Source organism: Pleurodeles waltl, chromosome 6 (assembly GCF_031143425.1).
Source record: "Pleurodeles waltl isolate 20211129_DDA chromosome 6, aPleWal1.hap1.20221129, whole genome shotgun sequence".
NCBI classification, from domain to species: domain Eukaryota; kingdom Metazoa; phylum Chordata; class Amphibia; order Caudata; family Salamandridae; genus Pleurodeles; species Pleurodeles waltl.
The window spans coordinates 730,532,430-730,552,717 of NC_090445.1; the positions used below are offsets into that span (position 1 = coordinate 730,532,430).

The window sequence follows — 20,288 nt, forward strand, 5'->3', positions numbered from 1 at the left end:
GATTTTTTTTTTTTGTGCCAATGTCACGCAGGGGGAGCGACCCCGTAGGCAAGGGTCGCTCCCGGGGGGGGGGGCGGAGGAAATTTATTTTAGGCCATTTCTGTTCCCCCGTGGGGCCGGCTGAGCTAGAGGCCAAAATCCACAGGTAGGCACTTTGCAAAAAACACCTCTGTTTTCTGTGAAAAAATGTGTTGTGTCCACGTTGTGTTTTGGGCCATTTCCTTTCGTGGGCGCTAGGCCTACCCACAGAAGTGAGGTACCATTTTTATCGAGAGACTTAGGGGAACGCTGGGTGGAAGGAAATTTGTGGCCCCTCTCAGATTCCAGAACTTTCTGTCACCGAAATGAGAGGAAAAAGTGTTTTTTGGCCAAATTTTGAGGTTTGCAAAGGATTCAGGGTAACAGAACCTGGTCAGAGCCCGGCAAGTCATCCCATCTTGGATTCCCCTGGGTTTATAGTTTTCAAAAATGCGCTGGTTTGCTAGGTTTCCCCAGGTGCCGGCTGAGCTACAGGCCAAAATCCACAGGTAGGCACTGTTTTCTATGAAATAATTTGATGTGTCCACGTTGTGTTTTGGGCCATTTCCTTTCGTGGGCGCTAGTCCTACCCACACAAATGAGGTATCATTTTTATCGGGAGACTTGGGGGAACGCAGGGTGGAAGTAAATTTGTGGCTCCTCTCTGATTCCAGAACTTTCTGTCACCAAAATGTGAGGAAAATGTGTTTTTTTAGCCACATTTTGAGGTTTGCAAAGGCTTCTGGGTAACAGAACCTGGTCAGAGCCCCACAAGTCACCCCATCTTGGATTCCCCTGGGTCTCTAGTTTTCAAAAATGCATAGGGTTGGTAGGTTTCCCTAGGTGCCGGCTGAGCTAGAGGCCAAAATCTAAGGTAGGCACTTTGCAAAAAACACCTCTGTTTTCTTTCAAAAAATGTGATGTGTGCACGTTGCGGTTTGGGGCATTTCCTGTCGCGGGCGGTAGGCCTACCCACACAAGTGAGGTATCATTTTTATCAGGAGACTTGGGGGAACATAGAATAGCAAAACAAGTGTTATTGCCTCTTGTCTTGCTCTACATTTTTTCCTTCCAAATATAAGAGTGTGTGTAAAAAAGACATCTATTTGAGAAATGCCCTGTAATTCACATGCTAGTATGGTCACCCCGGAATTCAGAGATGTGCAAATAACCTCTGCTCCTCAAAACCTTATCTTGTGCCCATTTTGGAAATACAAAGGTTTTCTTGATAGCTATTTTTGACTCTTTATATTTCAGCAAATGAATTGCTGTATACCCGGTATAGAATGAAAACGCACTGCAGGGTGCAGCTCATTTATTGGCTCTGGGTACCTTGGGTTCTTGATGAACCTACAAGCCCTATATGTCCCCGCAACCAGAGGAGTCCAGCAGATGTAACGGTATATTGCTTTCGAAAATCTGACATTGCAGGTAAAAGTTACAGAGTAAAACTTAGAGAAAAATTGCTGTTTTTTTCACCTCAATTTAAATATTTTTCTTTTTCAGTTGTTATTTTCTGTAGGAAACTCTTGTAGGATCTACACAAATGACCCCTTGCTGAATTCAGAATGTTGTCTACTTTTTAGAAATGTTTAGGTTTCTGGGATCCAGCATTGGTTTCACGCCCATTTCTGTCACTGACTGGAAGGAGGCTGAAAGCACAATTTGTTTTTAAAATGGGGTATGTCCCAGTAAAATGCCAAATTTGTGTTGAAAAATTGGGTGTTCTGATTCACGTCTGCCTGTTCCTGAAAGCTGGGAAGCTGGTGATTTTAGCACTGCAAACCCTTTGTTGATGCCATTTTCAGGGAAAAAAACCACAAGCCGCCTTCTGCAGTCACTTTTTCCCATATTTTTGAAAAAAACGAAATTTTCACTGTATTTTGGCTAATTCTTTGGCCTCCTTCAGGGGAACCCACAAAGTCTGGGTACCTCTACAATCCCTAGGATGTTGGGAAAAAAAGAACGCAAATTTGGCTTGGCTAGCTTATGTGGACAAAAAGTTATGAGGGCCTAAGCGCAAACAGCCCCAAATAGGCAAAAAAAGGCCTGGCACAGGAGGGGGAAAAGGCTTGGCAGCGAAGGGGTTAAAGACAACACAGACATTAATACCCATTAGATAAATGGTTTCTAATACTATTATTAATATTATTAGTAGTAGTACTGTATAAGTACCTATATTCAACTGAATTTGTGATTAGAAAATGTCAGTTCCACCTCCAGACTGTAGCACATTCCTCTTAGCTATGTTTGAAAGTAGTGGCGAGTGAAATAATCTGTCTGGGCGAAATGTAAAATAAATCTCCCTGGTTTACCTTTCCACTTCCCTCTAGTGGAACACTGAGTTTCACAATTTGTGGTCTTCCCAAAAATGGGGTACAGGATGTGGAACATGAGAATTTTCTACCTGCTAATATGCCAAACCATGTGACGTCATAGTACTGAACGGAACAGGCCACTTCATTGTGGGGTTGCCATCTTCATTTGGGTGGGGGCGCCAGCTGCCCACACCCCTTGTTAACAGCATAATCAGTGTAGGCACTGACAGATTGCCGCCAGCATGTTCTAGACTCTAGAGCCTGCAAAATTGCACTGAAATCCCAAGTCTCCAGTACATACGGGCAGTACTAGGACACAGAGTGAGGGGCTGGAGCTACCCACCAACACAACTTCATGAAGCTCCCCAGAATCTGCCTAAAATGAGCAGAGAGGCAGGGGGTAAGGTTAAACCAGAGTAACGAACAGAGATAGGGAAGGGGAACAGTGAAGAGTGAGAAAGAAAGTGCAAACGTACTCACCATGCTGGAGTTCCTGGTACTGACTTCTGTAGGTCTTTAAGGTGTTTATTTCTTTCCGGGAGACATGGAGCTGTAGCTCACCTTCTCTGACCAAAGTCTTGAAGAGGCTTTTCTGCTCCTGCAGATCCTCAGCCTGTGCCCTGAGGTCTTCATTCAATCTAATGGGTCACAGAGAAATAGAGGAGGAGAGAGACATTGAGGGAGTCATCCTTACGAACCAGGTTCATTGTATGAAAGGAGCATGGGAGAAGGTGATAGACAATGTTTGCACCTTTTAGGAGTCTACCCATGTGTTGTGTCAGTGAATCTTGGATGGGAGGGCAATTAGACTGGACTGATGGGGGGGGGGGGGGGTGCCGCAATGGTGAAAGGAAAGGTGCTGGAGGAAGCCTGCTCACTGCCCCAGTTGATTTTTCGATGGTCATACAGTGATGCATGCAGACTATATTGCTATATTGGAAAAAGAAGGCTGCATTTGCCGACCTAAGGGAATTCAGTTAATGCTGTTGCTAGTAGCATGCAAATAAAGACCCAGCTTCCGATCCCTGTACCATGTTTCAATCAACCACAAAACATTATTGCAAATGGGTTCCGCCCATTTAAACCACAAGGATTTTTCATTTTTGATCACCCAGTATTTAGACCTTAACTGTGGTTAAATCCCACTAACCAAGTCTCACTCACTGTAATTTCACGGTAATTGGACCGAGTGAATTTACCACCAGTATTTGCCTTTTACTATAAGGCTGTTACAGTGCAGCTAGCGTAAAGGGCACTTGGCTGGTTACATATGAAAACATGTGCGCATGTGTGAGGGCTTAGCATGAGATTACTGTTGTGCGCAACCTGGTAATTGCAGAACTGTAGACTGCCGCAGAAGGGGCTCTGCAAGGATAGGTGCTGACCTGGAGAAGGCCTTATAATATTAGTGGGCATTAATACAGTAGGGTTTTCTGGGAATCTGCAGTGCGTTCACTGTATGATACATATAGGTGGAATCTGCCTTAAAGAGAAGTTTCACTTCACTTAGGCTTGCACTGTCCAGTGACCTGTCAAACTAGGGTAAAATGTATGCAGAATTTGCAAGCTCCAATAACCCACATATACATCTTAGAGAACATCAACAATTGTCATGTTTCTCTGGCTTACCTCATAATCTGATTCCAGGCCTTTCTCCCACCTGCTGGGCCGAGTTAATTCCTCTGCTCCCCAGCAGACAGAAACAAAGGCCTCTCCACAAAAAAAGAAGCATAAAGCTCGCCACCAGAAGCAAAATGAGCCAATGATCATGAAAACTGTTTGCTGTTTGGCCCGATAGAAATGAGAGAATGAGTGCTTAGGGCTCTGCTGCTCTTTCTCTAAATTATCCACCAGGGTGGGCCAGGGGCTCAGCAAATATTTTTACTGATATTCTGTGGAAAGAAGGCATGTGTGGGGTCCTACTCCCCGTTCTCCTTTCTGCCTCCGGGGCCCCCATCTCCTTAGGGAGTGCTAGATTAATAGTGGATTCTGGGGATTGTGAGGAGACGGAATAGAGGATCGGACATGTTGACCCCCTCCATCTCCCCGAGCCAATGCCTTGGCATGGGAATGGGCAAGCTCCCTTCTGTTGCCTTGCCATGGAGAATTTGCATGGCTCTGGTAGGAGCCGTGGACGAGGACTGCTCCTGTGTATGGGAAGCCCAGAAATCAGTAGCTGGTTGTCACACTGCAGAAGAGGATGGGTGCTGTGCCAGGAAGCCAGTGGGGCTGGGGCCTTAAGTCTCCACCCTTGGACCCCCAATGACCCTTGTCAACATGTGGGTGTTTCAGATGGGACCAAGACAGCCAGGTCAAATTGTAAAAGGCAGGTAGCGCAAGACCGCACTCACCTCAGAAGCCACTCATCTATTATGCATAAGAATCGGCAAAGAGCGACCCATAATGGTACAAGAGGGGACTTATTTGCATAAGTTTTGGTTTCTGTGGTATCCCATGATGGGCAAGTGTACAACCACCAATTTATCATTGTGTTGTAGAGAGGCTGCAGGAGGTGAATCAACCCCCCTAGGAGCATTTTAAAGAATTGATCCAAAGTCTCCTGGGGCCTTGGGTCAATTACCCTTGGAGAGGTAGTTATTGAAATAAAGCACTCCTAGAGCTAGAGCTTTTACTCTTAGGTGCCAGAGAACAGGATCTCTAGTGGTTGGCCTACGGTTCCATGAAGTGGCCTGTTGTGTAAAACAAAGATTCTGAAACATGATAGAAAATTGAAAATGCTTTATGTACCCACTAGGGGTGAAATGTGATACAAGGATGTCACTAAAGGTATTTTCTTTTACCTGATTTACATATTTGTAAATAAATGCCTAATATTTAGTAGAGTTTGTGTAATAAATACACTTTTACTTCTTTTAAAGACAAAGCACTAATTGGACAATAATTTATTGAGTTGTTTTGTTGCATTCCAGAGAATGGGGATTACTAGCCCACACCACCTCCCCTGAGTAGGCCTTGGACTGTTCTGCTTTGCTACTCTGAGAGAATTAAGTGCTTCAATGGGGTATTTGGTTCCCCATAATTCGACAATTGTGGGCCTACCACTTGTGACAGTCTCAGATCCATCAGAATCAATAATGTAATTTCTTACAAACATTCACACAGTAAAGAATTTTACAAATAAAATGAACAAATGTATCCAGGTGACATCAGGGGGGAGGGGGTGATTGTATAGAGGACGTAGAGCACATTTTCATGGAAAGTAAGGAGTACTCAAATACATATACTTTCAGCCAGCAACGGGTGGGTTTTCAAGGCTACCTTAAAAGAATAGTGAGGGGCCAATAGTCCATAGGTTCAACTGAAAGAGTTCCAGTGAAAGTCCCTCTGAAGTCTGAGATACAAAGTCTTGATGAAGAGCAGTGGGGTTGTGGGTATCAGGTAGATTAAGACAATCAGCACACAATTTGAGGGTGAGTGTGTGGCTGGATAATGTTTGTGGCAATAGGGGAAGTCGAAGCAAGCCTAGGAATGATGAGAAGTGTTGGAATGGTGATAAGGGCCGAGCAAGCATTGCCGATGACTGGCTAGATATATAATACTGGAGTCAATTTTGCTCATAGCAATAGTGTGAATAAGGGCTCTGGCATCCTGGACGGGTCGATTGAGGTAGATTTTGTGAATGTTTCTGAATGTTCAGAACATGAGCCTTTTGCAGAAATGCCAACGGTTGATATGAATGATGTTAGCCATATACTCAAATTGAAACAAAAATGCCAAGGTTTTTTGGGGGATTTGTGGTGGTGTTAGTGGAATTGGATAGGACGCCTGGTGTTTTAGATGCTGATACATATATTATCTCTGCTTGGTTATGATAAGCATGAGTGGCCTGAACAATAGCTGATGTTTTATCGTCTTTAGACATTCAGGCACTCGTGGTTGCTGCCAGTGAGAAATGAGACGAGAAAACAAATCTAGGTGTCAGTTTCAATGTAGTGAAAATGCTGAGAGGCACAGATCAGTAAAGTGAATAGGTGAAGTCTCAAGTCTGAGCCGTCAGAGATGCCTACAGGTATGGATTAGGTGAGGAAGGCCATGGGCAGGGAGAGACAGACTAATCTGTTATGGATTTAGGATGAGAACTAGTGCAGAGTTGATTCTGTAACTCAAGTGGTGGCAAGTGTTGCACTCAGGCAAATGCAGTCAACTGAGTAGAATACAAGAAAATGATAAGAATGGACATTTGATTGTGCGGTGTAGAGGTGATGAGATTCGTGATAAAAGAGAAGGGCCTATGGGTGTGGAATATGGATTTGGCGAGATAAAGAGTGAGCAGATAATAGACTTTGGGCCTTATTTAGAGTTTGGTGGATTGCGTACTTCATCAAAGCTTGGCAGATATCCCATCCACCATACTGCATGTGATGTAGCCTATAATGCACATGTAATACAGCAGGCAGGATATACACCTCCTTTATGACAGACTATCCCTTCCGACAAACATGAAATAAGGCCCTATGCGGTCAAGTGTCATCACCAAGAAAAGAGTTTGTTCAGAGTGGGAAGATAACAATAGGTTTAAGGAAATCTAACTAGAAACCTGAGCAGAATGAGTATTTAAAATGTGAGGGTATGAGGTGGAAGCTAGTGATCTGGTGTGCTAAGATGGAACATAACCAGTATATCGCGCTAGAGACTGCCCTCAATAACATACTAAAATCTGTGGCAACTGATGGGCCTGCTATGGACTGCAAAGTAATGAATAATATGCATGTGGTGGGGGAAGTGCTAAATTAGTGTATTATTGCTAGCACTGTGTTGCATTTCAAGTGAACTATGGTCTTTGCAACACAAAAAACAATAAAAATTGATTTATCAGAAAAAGTGAGGGTAGGCAGGAGATGATCTTAAGGAAAGAACAGCAGCTTACTGGTTTATAAATTGAAGGGTCAGAATGGACACGGTCCAGTCTCTCAGGATCCTACTGGCTTCTCACTAATGTCTGGGTGAGCGTGCTATCAATATTCAATAATGAAGCTCTGAACATAAGTGGTTCATGCTATCCAATCCCGTAATCTCGTGCCACAAGTCAGCTGACCCACCGCAATTGAGTTGGCTCACAATATTAGGTTTGTAGGCTGGTAACGGAGGTTTGCCTTCCTTGCCCCAGTGGCAAGTGCACCAATTTCGAAATCTTGTTCCACTGAGCCCTGCTTTAACGGTTCACTTATACGACACAATTGAGATAGATTAAAAACTGGATTGAGCCTCGGTTTTAAGTGCCATTTCAAATTATATATTCACATTTATCCAATATTACTACATTTCATATTGACAAATAGTAGCTAAGGATTTGTACACCCCTTCTCGATTAGCATGAAAGTTCTCTTGATTTCTTATACACATAGGTAGAGAACACTGAAGTATACATTTAGTTCTTCAGTGTTAAATTCACATATTATAACAAGATGCAATAATAATGTTATCGATTGCTATAGCGCTCGGTTGTCGGTCGTAACTATGAGGAATAACATGCTGTAACAATGAGAAAGTGAATTTGGACAATTACCACAAGTCTTTTGCAGGTTGTAATAGCTGCAGATTGTGTTCACGTGATGGGTGATGCATCACTAAAGCATCACAAAAACAGCATTCATGGTAAAATTTAAATGGCGGTAGGGAACTAAAATGTAAAGTCATCCTCTTACATCAGGCCCTCGTGGAAAGCTAAATGCGCCTGTGAGCCAACAGTGAGTTAACTGTTTCTACCCCTTGTTCTAAGCACTTAACACAACCCCACTTCCAACACTAAAATATGTTCATGAGGATCCAGTCAGGATCCTGCTTCTTGATTCTTCTGTACTTCCCCGTCAGCTCCCTCCTTCCCAAGATCATGTGGAGATTGTCAGCATGTTCGCTCTGGAGTTCTTGTAAATTAGCTCACTGACTTGCTAGTCTACTGCAGAGTTGAGGCCGCATTTTACAAAGCTCAAGCTATGAAAGCGGGAAATGCTCTAATATTTAATTGTTCCTAAGTTTCTAACAAATCTCTGACGTTCATGGGATTTGAGAATGGTCCCAGGGTTGTCATAGATTTCACTGAGAACTCATTCCGGTGTGTAAAGTTGACAAATGCAAAATTTGAGAACTACAAGAATTGGAAAATTACAAATATATAAATATAATGCATTTTTGCATTCGTATACTTGCCTTGTTTTTTTCCTGGACAGGCAAATAATTTTACGCAGTGATTTTTCCCTTCCCCAAACCTTGCATTAAATATTGGGGTGCTTGCTCTCCAGTCCCATCTTAGAATGTTGCCCAACCCTGCCATACCACCAAACAGAAATGTCCATATTCACAAATGCACCTGGCGTAGGCAAACTCCTTTCAGTATTGATGTTGCAAATCAGATTGGGAATTTATGTTTTAAAAGTGACTATTTTGTACATTCAAGTACAACACGTGTGCCAAATATCTTGTGAATCAGGTCACATGCGTTTAACATACAATTTACTGAGCTAAATCCAGCGGAAAGCAACATTTGTCTTTTGTAGTTCAAAGAACAAAAGAATATCAATAAATTTAGCAATTGCCCTGCAACCTCAGCTCCTGCCCAAACAGCAAGAGAACATTCTTTTTGAGACTTGGTTCCTACACAATGAAAATTTCAACATTAGGCTGTGCCTCCTAGTGGGAAGCAGTGGGAAGGTCAAGCTTGAACAAATGACAGGCCCTCTGGGAGTTCGTGCACTCTATCATTTCCGGTTTGATTTTGGCTGAACTCCCTTCTCCCTTTTAGGAAAATCTGACCCCGGGGAGACCCCTGCTGAGCATCCCCGGAACAGATGTTATGCAGGGTAAAGAAGGAGGCATTGACTTCTGTAAAAATAGCCTGTTCAATGAGCGCATGCACTTCTTGTAAGGCAGGGGTCAGGAGTCCAACACGTCACTCGGAGAGATGACCACTGACCTCCCCAAATCCCGTATGCACACCATCTCTGATATTTTAGGGATGAAGACTAACTAAATAATATTAATCAATTACAGGCTCCTTTATCTGATGGTCATCCTCCCAAGTCAACAGTATTCCTCGGAAAAAAAACACGAAGCCCCACATATTGTGAGTGAACCTCACTCTTGATCAGTTTCATTTGCTACAATGAAGTCAGGGATCTGTCATTCTTAGATCTCGCCCCCAGATTTAGCAGTCTGCTGTCCAAAGACATACTGTGTGCAATCCCAACAGTAACAGTTGATTCTGAGTCATCGCCATTGTGTATTATTGGCTGGCTTTCTCGTCAATATAATTTGCTTGTTTTTTATTCAATTGCTTTCCTTCCTTTTCTTTTGTGTGGCCCTCCCTGGCACATGGGTTCTTTCCTTTTAAATGGAGAACTTGTAATCTTCCACTACTTAAATTCAGGGGGCTACTTATATGCTTTTAGCACTTTCTTGCGCTCCCGTGTGCTGCTTCCCCCTTCAAATCATCCCATACTGTCTGTATTGCTCACCCATCCCTCAATGTGTCTGTTGCTATCTACAACCCTCTCTGTCTGAGTTTTTTTTTGCAAAATTTTGAGCACTCTCTCTGGCTTCTTTCTTGCTCCCAGCGCCTATGGTCATTGATGCTCATCTGAGATTTGCTTCAATCAACTGCTCCTCTGTTGCTCTCCTATTCCATTTTTTATTTCATTTCTTTTTCACTTTTTATGAATGTTCAGCAGCTTCAATTTGCTAAAAGACCACTCCTTTTATTATAGGCGCTTTAACACACTTTTTACATTTTTAGGTTGAGCGTGCAAGTGCTTTGAACTGTTGCAAGTATTGTGGGCTTTTAACCATGCCCACCTCACGCCCATCACTCTCACTCATTCGTGGAGCTTGCCTTTCAAAACTCCCTTGATGACATTGGTATTTGCTTTACGCCTGTCCTGCCTTGGGGCGGTCCTGTTACCGCCTTACAGACTGGCTCTGTTACATAGATAAATGCACGATTGCCAATATACTTCATTATGGGTAAAGTATTTTTTTCTTTTGTCTCTCCCCTTCGTGCTCCATGGCAGCCATGGCCCTCACAGCGCAAACTCCATTGGCGGTATTGGAGCGCTAGTCACATTGTTCACACTGTTACCTAATCAGTCTCTTTTCTTTTGGCAATCCCCTTCATGCTCCATAGCGTTCCCAAAAACACTTATCATTCATAAATCCTTACTAAAAAACACAAAAATCCACAACGCGGTTCTCCTGATACAGCGAGGGAGAGTCAATACTACAATATTCACTGCACTCAGGAAAAGTCGCCCCATAATGCTTTGAAAGCATTCTTTTTCAAAACATTCTGCCCATAACTCAGCCTGTGGTGGTCCTAAGACTATGGGACCAACGCCAAAACGTTCAGCATGATACACTCTTTCTGTTTAGATCATCACTGGGCCCCCACACTAGGTTAGTGAGGACCCCAAAATAATAATCCCCTGCACCATTCAGTCCCTTTTTAAGCTCTCTTATGGCTGGAACTTTTGTTTTACAGTTTGGAATAGATTATGTTGTAAGGGCCTTAGTATTGCATTAGGCCTGCTAGGCTTGAAAATGGGTAAGCCACTACGCATTATAGGGGTATATGGTACTACATTACTTTGTGCCATTCTATTTTCATGTGGTTAAGCTCTCCAGGGACTAATTATATGGTTACATGACCATGTTTCTTACAAGTTATATTTTTAGTGTGTCGTCCTCTAGGGGCTGTCCTGAGCATTACAGTCAACATACTACAGTATTTGCTGCACTCGGTCCTACCATGATGCTTTGCAGGGCATTCTTATAAAAAATATTTTCTCTCATAACCTGTGGTGGTCCTAGGACAATGGGACCACCTTCAAGACGTTCACCACAACCTGCTCTTTCTGTCTAGATCATCTCTGGGTCCCCACACTAGGTTAGTGGGACCTAAAATAATAACCCCTCCCACCATTCAGTGTCTTTTAACCACTCTCATGGCTGGAACTTTTGTTTTACAGCTGAGAGTACTTTGTGTCTTAAGGGTCTTGTTTATCATTGCAGTAGGCCTGCTAGCCCTGAAAATGTGTAGTGCACTACACCTTCTAGGTGCTAAATATATGGTTACACTGCAATACTTTCAATAATTTTCTTTTCATGGGGTTATGCCCTCTAGGGGCTTTAACATGACAATGTTTCTCACAAATGCTATTTTCATTCTGGTGTCCTTTAAGGGCTGTCCTGAGCATTACAGTCTAATGCCAAAGTTTATTTCTCCTAAAGGTTTTATTGGGTTTATATTATAATTGTATACATTTTATTAATCCCTCCTTATTTCAATTATGACCATGATTCAGGCAAACCTAACATCCTTATTACACTAGGACTGTTTGAATACTTGATATGTTTGGATGACCCTTCTAGTTAATTTCTCTTGTTACTTTGTAACTGTCTTGTTTTGGGAATTGTGTTAGCCAGCCAGCATCTCTGATGGTGCTGTGGAGAAAGTGGTATTCTATTGGAATTAGCATGGCAGATTTAAATTAGGATGCAAAATGGCAACATTTTCATTTTTGGCTGCAGATAGAGGAGGAAGGTAAATTGAAGTGCTTTAGTTATATGCAGGGCTCCTGGAATTATGGAGCAGGAAAAGAACAGTTATGAATTTACAATGCCAATAGCTCTACCTCAGGTGAATGCAAGACATATTACATTGCAAATGTGTGCTTACATTTATGACTGGGCACATGCCATCTCAAACTACACATAAAAAAAAAGAAATGGCTGCCACATTATGATGTATCCATTTGCTCACCTCTATGGCATCACGATGGGCCAAAAAAACAAAATAGTCAAACGGCATTCACTGCTCACACTAGCATGTGACCTAAAGGTCACGAGTGCAAATCTGAACTCCCATTAAGTTGAATAAAGCTAACACTTGTTATATACAACATACAGCATTGTAAAACTGCAGCGAAGCCCTAGAAAATATATTCTTATCATATATCACTGGTCTGCTGCTCCCACGTCTGGCTGCATGGACTTCCTGTTGTTCCAGGTTGAGCTAGGAGTTACTAAAACTGTTCTCTCGTGTGTCTGCCTGTGCAGGTTGGGAAGGTGTCTGTGCCACTATGCATCTTCTATGGAGATATATACACTCCCAAGGACAGTACTTATTGAGGTGAGGGTTTGCACACAAAAAAAATAATTAGAAGGGCAATTAAAAGTGTGGCATCACTAAGCTTATATGTATTTATTCATTCAGTCATCTAGGTATATTGCAAGGGTATTTTGGGGTAAATTTGTTCCTGCACTAGCTAAAGATTTGTTTCTGTGGAAAGTGGGAGGTGGACTGGCCTATGGAGAAAGGAGGAGCTATGATGTGAGCCTACTGACGAAGACAGTCCACTATGGCTGGGGCCCTTTCAGATGCATTCATCTTTTGCACTATGCCTTATTTTCTGTGTTTGGTTTCTTCCTAAGCTGTTTGCGATATCCTCTTTTTGAGTCTAAAGAGGGGCTGGAAGAAAACTCCTATGGTGTCCCATGGAGGACCCTCTCCTTCCCAATCCAGAAACAAAGCATCTCCGCAACCTTTCCCAGTCTTGCCTACCCTTTGATGATGTCATCCTTATGCTGTATTGCTTCTTGTAGGACTGTGATATTATTCTGCAAAGCTCCATGTGACTTGTGTAGGTCTGCAACTTCTCCCCTCAGACGCAATGACTCCTTTTCCGACTGCAACAATCTACACAGGGCACAGGAATTGGAAGGTTATTTGGATGCAATTGAAGAAATGCTAGCCAATGAGGTGCATTAATTAAACAAACATATATAGCAAAGTTCACACAGATGGGGAGTATGGTGCCAGGGAGTCATCCACTCTTTGATCACATGTAGCGGCCCAGTCCAGGTCTGTTGTGACAGTGTTACATGCACTATATGACATGCGTTTAGTGAGTTCAGCAGAGCTGGAATGGAGTGGTAACCAGCTCCAGCAACCATTTTTGAGTTGTAATTGGATTCAGGACAGACCCCAAAGAATTCCCCTGTTGAATCAAGCTACAGACACAAACACAATCAGCGGCACCCACACATACTTTGACTTTGAAAGCTACAAAAGTCTCTTATTTTTTATTACTGAATTGTCTGCTACCGGACCCTGGACCAAAAAATCTACTTTCTTCTGTGTCCATGTTGAGTCATGGCTGCCAACAGTGGCGGAGGTCAAATGGAGCAGAACTAGAACATCAAACCTGGCCTCTATACCTAGCAGTCCATAAAGAGACCCAATTCAAGCCTCCCCCCACCCCCCCTGAAACGTAACTGTACAGCCTGCTAATGGACAGAGATTCTGAAGGGCTTTTACATTTTTTTGCATCTGGGTCTATATAAGGTAGGTAGATTTACAGATCCTCTGTAAAAAAAAATAGCAGTTAGGGCTTTCAATGTGCGTAAGAACGTTGATAGTATTCATTTATTTTGCACATAACACACATTTGAGCATTTAATAGTGTTTATTACTAAACACTGGAACCCATCATCCTTACAATAACTAAGGCTCAAGTTAAAACCTGTATGGGTTTAAATATACATCTTGCTGGTTAAGTGGGAAAATTGAGAATAAGCCGATAACACACCAAGAGAATTTATTCGGATAGTAACAGGCATCATAAAGAACCCTGCACCAAAAACATTAAACCAAATAGCAGTCACATATCATATTATCTGTAACCTATACTCACAGTATGTTTGCGGCAGGCACATTAACTCGGTGAGCTATTTTCTGATGACGTATTGATGGGTCAGAGAGTGCACACAGATTTCTCTAGTAAATGTATTAGTCAGCGGGGTTAATTTACCATTACTGAAACTTGCCAGGTGCATATAGATTTCTGCAGCAGGCAGCCTAATCCTGTAATCTGCCCTAAAATGTAGGCTCTCTGTGGACAAATATGTATGCCAGGACATCTCTGCTATCACATTTTCCTTGTTACCAGTTTCTCTGGGGAGGGGGAGGGAGGGACAGAGTCTGCAAAATACATAAATAATGTGTAGTCTGACTCATTCACTGTGCTGCTCTCTATGGCTCAATCCCCGTGACTGTATCTCATGCCTCCATCCCATTTTGCCACCACTCCCAATTTATGGGTTCCAAGGATAGTGTTTTCTTCCATCTACAACAAAGGTTGTTAGTCTAATCTAGCTGACGGCCTCCTTGCACGTGGAAAAATCTCACAGCATGAAATCGCTGGTACACCTTCATATGCTGTCTGTACAAACACTTCACAACTATGGGCTCTGAAAGGCCCCTCTTTTCTACAGCCCTCCATGCATATGCCAACACTTTACTTCCCCATCCTTTGTCTCATCTCAGTGAACACCAGATGAGTTATTGCCACCTCTCAGCACACAAATGTCTGTCGGTGCACCACAATATATGGCCACTCTGACCAGCCCCTTCTACTTCTTCGGCTTTTGACAGAAGCCTACGTTGCCACTGGGAAAGAAGTTGTTGCTAACAAATGCTTTATATGGGTGAAGTTGTGTGTTCTCCCATTCCAGTCTTTCACACTGATTATACTGCTGTTGTCACGGTTTAGGCACATCCGGTTCTTGCTGTAGTTTCACAGTGGAGGCCATTTTACAGTTCTGCTTGCCCTAGTAGCTAGCAGTACACCTTGAGTGCTGTTTTGAGTCAGGGCTAGAGTGGAAGGGAACCACAGGCCCAGGGTGAATTTTAAATGTATGCGGCGTAGTTCGTGTAATTGTCAAGATTTCACGTCAGCAGGTGCATCATTATAACAGTCATGTCATTACGCTGCCGCTCTTAGTGTAAAATAAAAAAAACAATAGTGCAGAAACAACACACACAACTAGAAGATAAGCAGCTGTTGCGCCCTACAATTGTGCTTTCTTTTTTTTTTTTTTTTTAGTGCAAGATGCTTATTTGCTTCATAAATTGAGGCAAGGATGCATTTCACGATTAAATATAGTCTCATTCTGTATAATTTACCTGACAATTTGCATAATTACGCAAAAGCAAATTGCACACATTTCGCACACCCATAGATTATACAGGCGTTTTAACGGCTGGATCATGGAAGCCCAGGAAGCCCCAAAAACTCACTGAAGGCATCCATGACTGTCCAATCCGGAGAGTGATCCAGAAAGAAACCTGAAAAATCGGCAATTTCTGTATCTTTCCATGGCGTACTCTTTGACATTCTGTGAATTCCTGAATAGTGGTAAAGCTGTGCAAACACACATTCGAGGGGAGAAACCTCTGAACCGTAGATTTCCTTTTGCATTGTTTGTGAATGGGGGCTGGATCTGGAGACTCGTGTTTATGAAGGCTACATCTTTCCTAATCTGCACAGCTGAGCTGCCCCCGCACGCGCCCCTAAGTTGCCTGTCATCATCACCCCGAAGCCCACCACCTGCGCCAGGTGACACCACATACCTCTAGCCCCTGCCCCCAGAGCTCTTCCCTTGAACCGGGTCGAAGTTCTCTGTACAGCTGGGGGAGATTTACAGCAGTGAAGAGGCCGGCATGGCAGGCAGGGCTTTACAAGAGGTCCCAGAATAAATTACCCATAAACGAATGCAGGTGACTCCGGAATTTATGGCGCTTTAATGCTGCTTTAATAAGGGACGGTACGAATTAAAGAGTATTGAGGTCCTGGAGGCTAATACAAAAGGCGAGCTACAAATTGTCAAATTAAGCAAGGCTTGCAAGGCATTTGCGGTCAATCACCAAACATCTCTTATTTGGGCCTGCTTCAGGGTTACGAACCGAGTAGGTAGCTCGTGGTGTTAAAGCGGCTCGTGCAGAGATATGCATGTGGACTGAAAAACACAGCTTTGTATTCACCGATGCGACGTCTCTTACCCTTTCGAGGTAGACAAAATCAGTAATCTTTGCATTTATTGTAAACAGTCGTAACAGCAGCACATCTGTGCAACAGGCGCAGGAAACAGGGCTATACAGAATATGATTATGCTAAGGGCACCTATGAAGACATCAGAGATTTTTTTGGTTTGCTTCAGTAGCTTAAATGGTTAACTTATCTAAATGTACTTGAATTGTTTCCCCCGCACATTGGGTCGGTGAACCAGCTATTCTATTTTTAAAAATATGTAGGGGGTAGCTAGTGAAGTGTTGCTTTCCTGCAGCCTTATTTGCTGCAAAGCAGAGCTCACCCAGACATCCGGCTTTCTGGCATTTGGGTGAATTAAATGCATCGAGTCCTTTACGTCCTGACTGGGTGGGCAGGTCTCGTTCACTGATTCTCAGAGTAAGAATGTGACCCCCAGAGTTAGGGGTTGTGGTTCAAACCAGACCAACAGCCAAAGAAAAGCAGACTTAGATTTTTCTCAGACTGAAACTTGGGTGAAGCCCTTTCTTTGGTGGACCAAGATGCAGGTCTTCTGCCCAATCGTGTAAGTGGCAGACGAGACAAATAGCAGTCCATCAAATTTTTACAAGGAGGGTAGTGGGGGGGTCTAAGTGCCAGAGTTGCCGACTTTGGAACAGGGGAACCAGGATCGAGTTTTGACTGAGCTCAGCATCCTGTGATTTTGAACAAATCACTTAATTCCTCGACCCTGAAACAAAGAAGTATTAATCTGACCTTGTGTAATGTAAACAGGTCAAGTTCGCTCTATATAAAAACTGGAAAGGTAAAGAATGCATTGAACAGGGAAGCTTAGTCATACTGCACACACTTAAAACAACGTCCTCATCCTTTTCTAATTACCATTTTCAAGACCCGGCTGCAGCACACTTATTACATAACCAGATCTCTCATAAACATAAAGAGCTGAGCACTTGCACCCGGGCCTGGCATACTCATCAGGTGCCCAAGCCTACCACAATGAGCATGGATGTTTCATTTAGAGTAGTGGTCAAAGTCAAGAGGGCAGCCTGTAAATGGTACAGCCTTAGGATTCCTTATAATTTGCAAATATTTTCTTTTATCTCCATTTAAGTGATAAAAGCATATTTGCTGGGGCTGAGCTCAGGATTTTTGTAGCAAAGAGTAAGGACAAGTTTCCTAGCATTCAGGGCCTAGACAGGTATCAGGCTACAAGTTCATTCCAGTTGCTGACATCAAGATTTCCTGCAAGTGAATCAAGATTATAAGTGGTGTACACCTGTCGTTCCAACACTCACTAGTAATGGCCCAGCTGTTATTTGACAGACCACACCCACATGCAGCCACTTCAGCAATGTACAGAATTATATAAATCAGTAACAGTAAATTATCAGGATACTTTTCAGAAAGGGGTTCTGAGTGATCTGATATGGATGGGAGCGAAGCTCAAGTAATGTTGCTACCCAGGACCCCGAGGTGCAAAACATCCTGGTAATCTACTTTTTATAATTGTATTTGTTATATATGTCCTCCAAAATCCTCCTCCTCTCCCCCCGCCTTCAACTACTGTACAGGGGAAGAGGATAATGGAAGAGCTATACATAACATGCCCTCTCCTCCCTGATGCAAATCAGAAAAATAAATATCTTACCCACTATGCTTAACCCCTTTGCTGCCAGGCCTTTTCCCCCTCAGGTGCCCGGCCTTTTTGTTGGCTATTTGGGGCAGGGCGCGCTTACGCCCTCATAACTTTTTGTCCACATAAGCTACCCATGCCAAATTTGCGTCCTTTTTTCCACCATCCTAGGGATTCTAGAGGTACCCAGACTTTGTGGGTTCTCCTGAAGGAGACCAAGAAATTAGCCAAAATACAGTGAAAATTTCGTTTTTTTAAATAAATGGGGAAAAAGGGCTGCAGAAGAAGGCTTGTGGTTTTTTCCTTGAAATTGGCATCAACAAAGGGGTTGCAGTGCTAAAATCACCAGCTTACCAGCTTTCAAGAACAGGTAGACTTGAATCAGAAAACCCAATTTTTCAACACAATTTTGGCATTTTACTGGGACATAACCCATTTTTACGTTTTTTTGTGCTTTCAGCCTCCTTCCAGTCAGTGACAGAAATGGGTGTGAAATCAATGCTGGGTCCCAAAAACCTAACCATTTCTGAAGAGTAGACAAAATTCTGAATTCAGCAATGGGTAATTTGTGTAGATCCTACAAGGGTTTCCTACAGAAAACAATTGAAATAAAAAAATATTGAAATTGAGGTGAAAAAACAGCTATTTTTCCTCTACGTTTTACTCTGTAATTTTTTCCTGCAATGTCAGATTTTTTAAAACCATATACTGTTATGTCTGCTGTACTCTTCTGGTTGCGGGGATATATAGGGCTTGTAGGTTCATCAAGAACCCTAGGTACCCAGAGCCAATAAATGAGCTGCAACTTGCAGTCGGTTTTCATTCTATACCGGGTATACAGCAATTCATTTGCTGAAATATAAAGAGTGAGAAATAGGTATCAAGAAAACCTTTGTATTTCCAAAATGGGCACAAGATAAGGTGTTGAGGAGCAGTGGTTATTTGCACATCTCTGAATTCTGGGGTGCCCATACTAGTATGTGAATTACAGGTCATTTCTCAAATAGAAGTCTTTTTTTACACACTGTCTTATATTTAGAAGGAAAAAATGTAGAGAAAGACTAGGGGCAATAACACTTGTTTTGCTATTCTATGTTCCCCCAAGTCTTCTGATAAAAAAAATGGTACCTCACTTGTGTGGGTAGGCCTAGTGCCTGCAACAGGAAATGCCCTAAAACACAAAGTGGACACATCACGTTTTCTCAAAGAAAACAGAGGTGTTTTTTGCAAAGTGCCTATCTGTGGATTTGGGCCTCTAGCTCAACCGGCACCTAGGGAAACCTACCAAACCTGTGCATTTTTGAAAACTAGAGACCTAGGGGAAATCCAAGATGGGGTGACTTGTGGGGCTCTCACCAGTTTCTGTTACCCAGAATCCTTTGCAAACCTCAAGATTTGGCAAAAAAAACAAACACTTTTTCCTCACATTTCGGTGACAGAAAGTTCTGGAATCTGAGAGCAGCCACAAATGTCCTTCCACCCAGCGTTCCCCCATGTCTCCGGATAAAAATGGTACCTCACTTGTGTGGGTAGGCCTAGTGCCCGAAACAGGAAAGGCCCCAAAACACTATCTGGACGCATCAAAATTATCAAATAGAAAACTAGCTGTTTTTGCGGGCAGGGGAGGGGGTGGTGGGGGGGGGGGTGTAGGAGGCTGGACTGGCTTGTAGTGAGTACCAAGGGGTACTTGCACCTTGCACCAGGCCCAGTTATCCCTTATTAGTGTATAGGGTGTCTAGCAGCTTAGGCTGATAGATAATGGTAGCTTAGCAGAGCAGCTTAGGCTGAACTAGGAGACGTGTGAAGCTACTACAGTACCACTTAGTGTCATATGCACAATATCATAAGAAAACACAATACACAGTTATACTAAAAATAAAGGTACTTTATTTTTATGACAATATGCCAAAGTATCTTAGAGTGTACCCTCAGTGAGAGGATAGCAAATATACACAAGATATATATACACAATAGCAAAAATATGCAGTATAGTCTTAGAAAACAGTGCAAACAATGTATAGTTACAATAGGATGCAATGGGGAAACATAGGGATAGGGGCAACACAAACCATATACTCCAAAAGTGGAATGCGAACCACAAATGGACCCCAAACCTATGTGACCTTGTAGAGGGTCGCTGGGACTATTAGAAAATAGTGAGAATTAGCAAAATAACCCTCCCCAAGACCCTGAAAAGTGAGTGCAAAGTGCACTAAAGTTCCCCTAAGGACAAAGAAGTCATGTTAGAGGAATAATGCAGGAAAGACACAAACCAAAAATGCAACAACTGTGGATTTCCAATCTAGGGTACCTGTGGAACAAGGGGACCAAGTCCAAAAGTCACAAGCAAGTCGGAGATGGGCAAATGCCCAGGAAATGCCAGCTGCGGGTGCAAAGAAGCTTCTACTGGACAGAAGAAGCTGAGGTTTCAGCAGGAACGAAAAGGGCTAGAGACTTCCCCTTTGGTGGACGGATCCC

At 42.9% G+C, this 20,288-nt stretch overlaps 1 protein-coding gene across 3 annotated transcripts in view; it reads right to left on the reverse strand.

Moving 5' to 3' along the window:
• LOC138300212 (restin homolog) overlaps positions 1-20,288 on the reverse strand; it is an 898,198-nt gene that overhangs the window by 732,878 nt on the left and 145,032 nt on the right. For all 3 annotated transcript variants that reach the window (XM_069239250.1, XM_069239251.1, XM_069239252.1), the window contains exons 6-7: positions 12,910-13,044; positions 2,817-2,974 (exon numbers count right to left, since the gene is read on the reverse strand). In XM_069239250.1, coding sequence (XP_069095351.1) covers positions 2,817-2,974; positions 12,910-13,044 — 293 coding nt within the window. The remainder of the gene's footprint in view (positions 1-2,816; positions 2,975-12,909; positions 13,045-20,288) is intronic.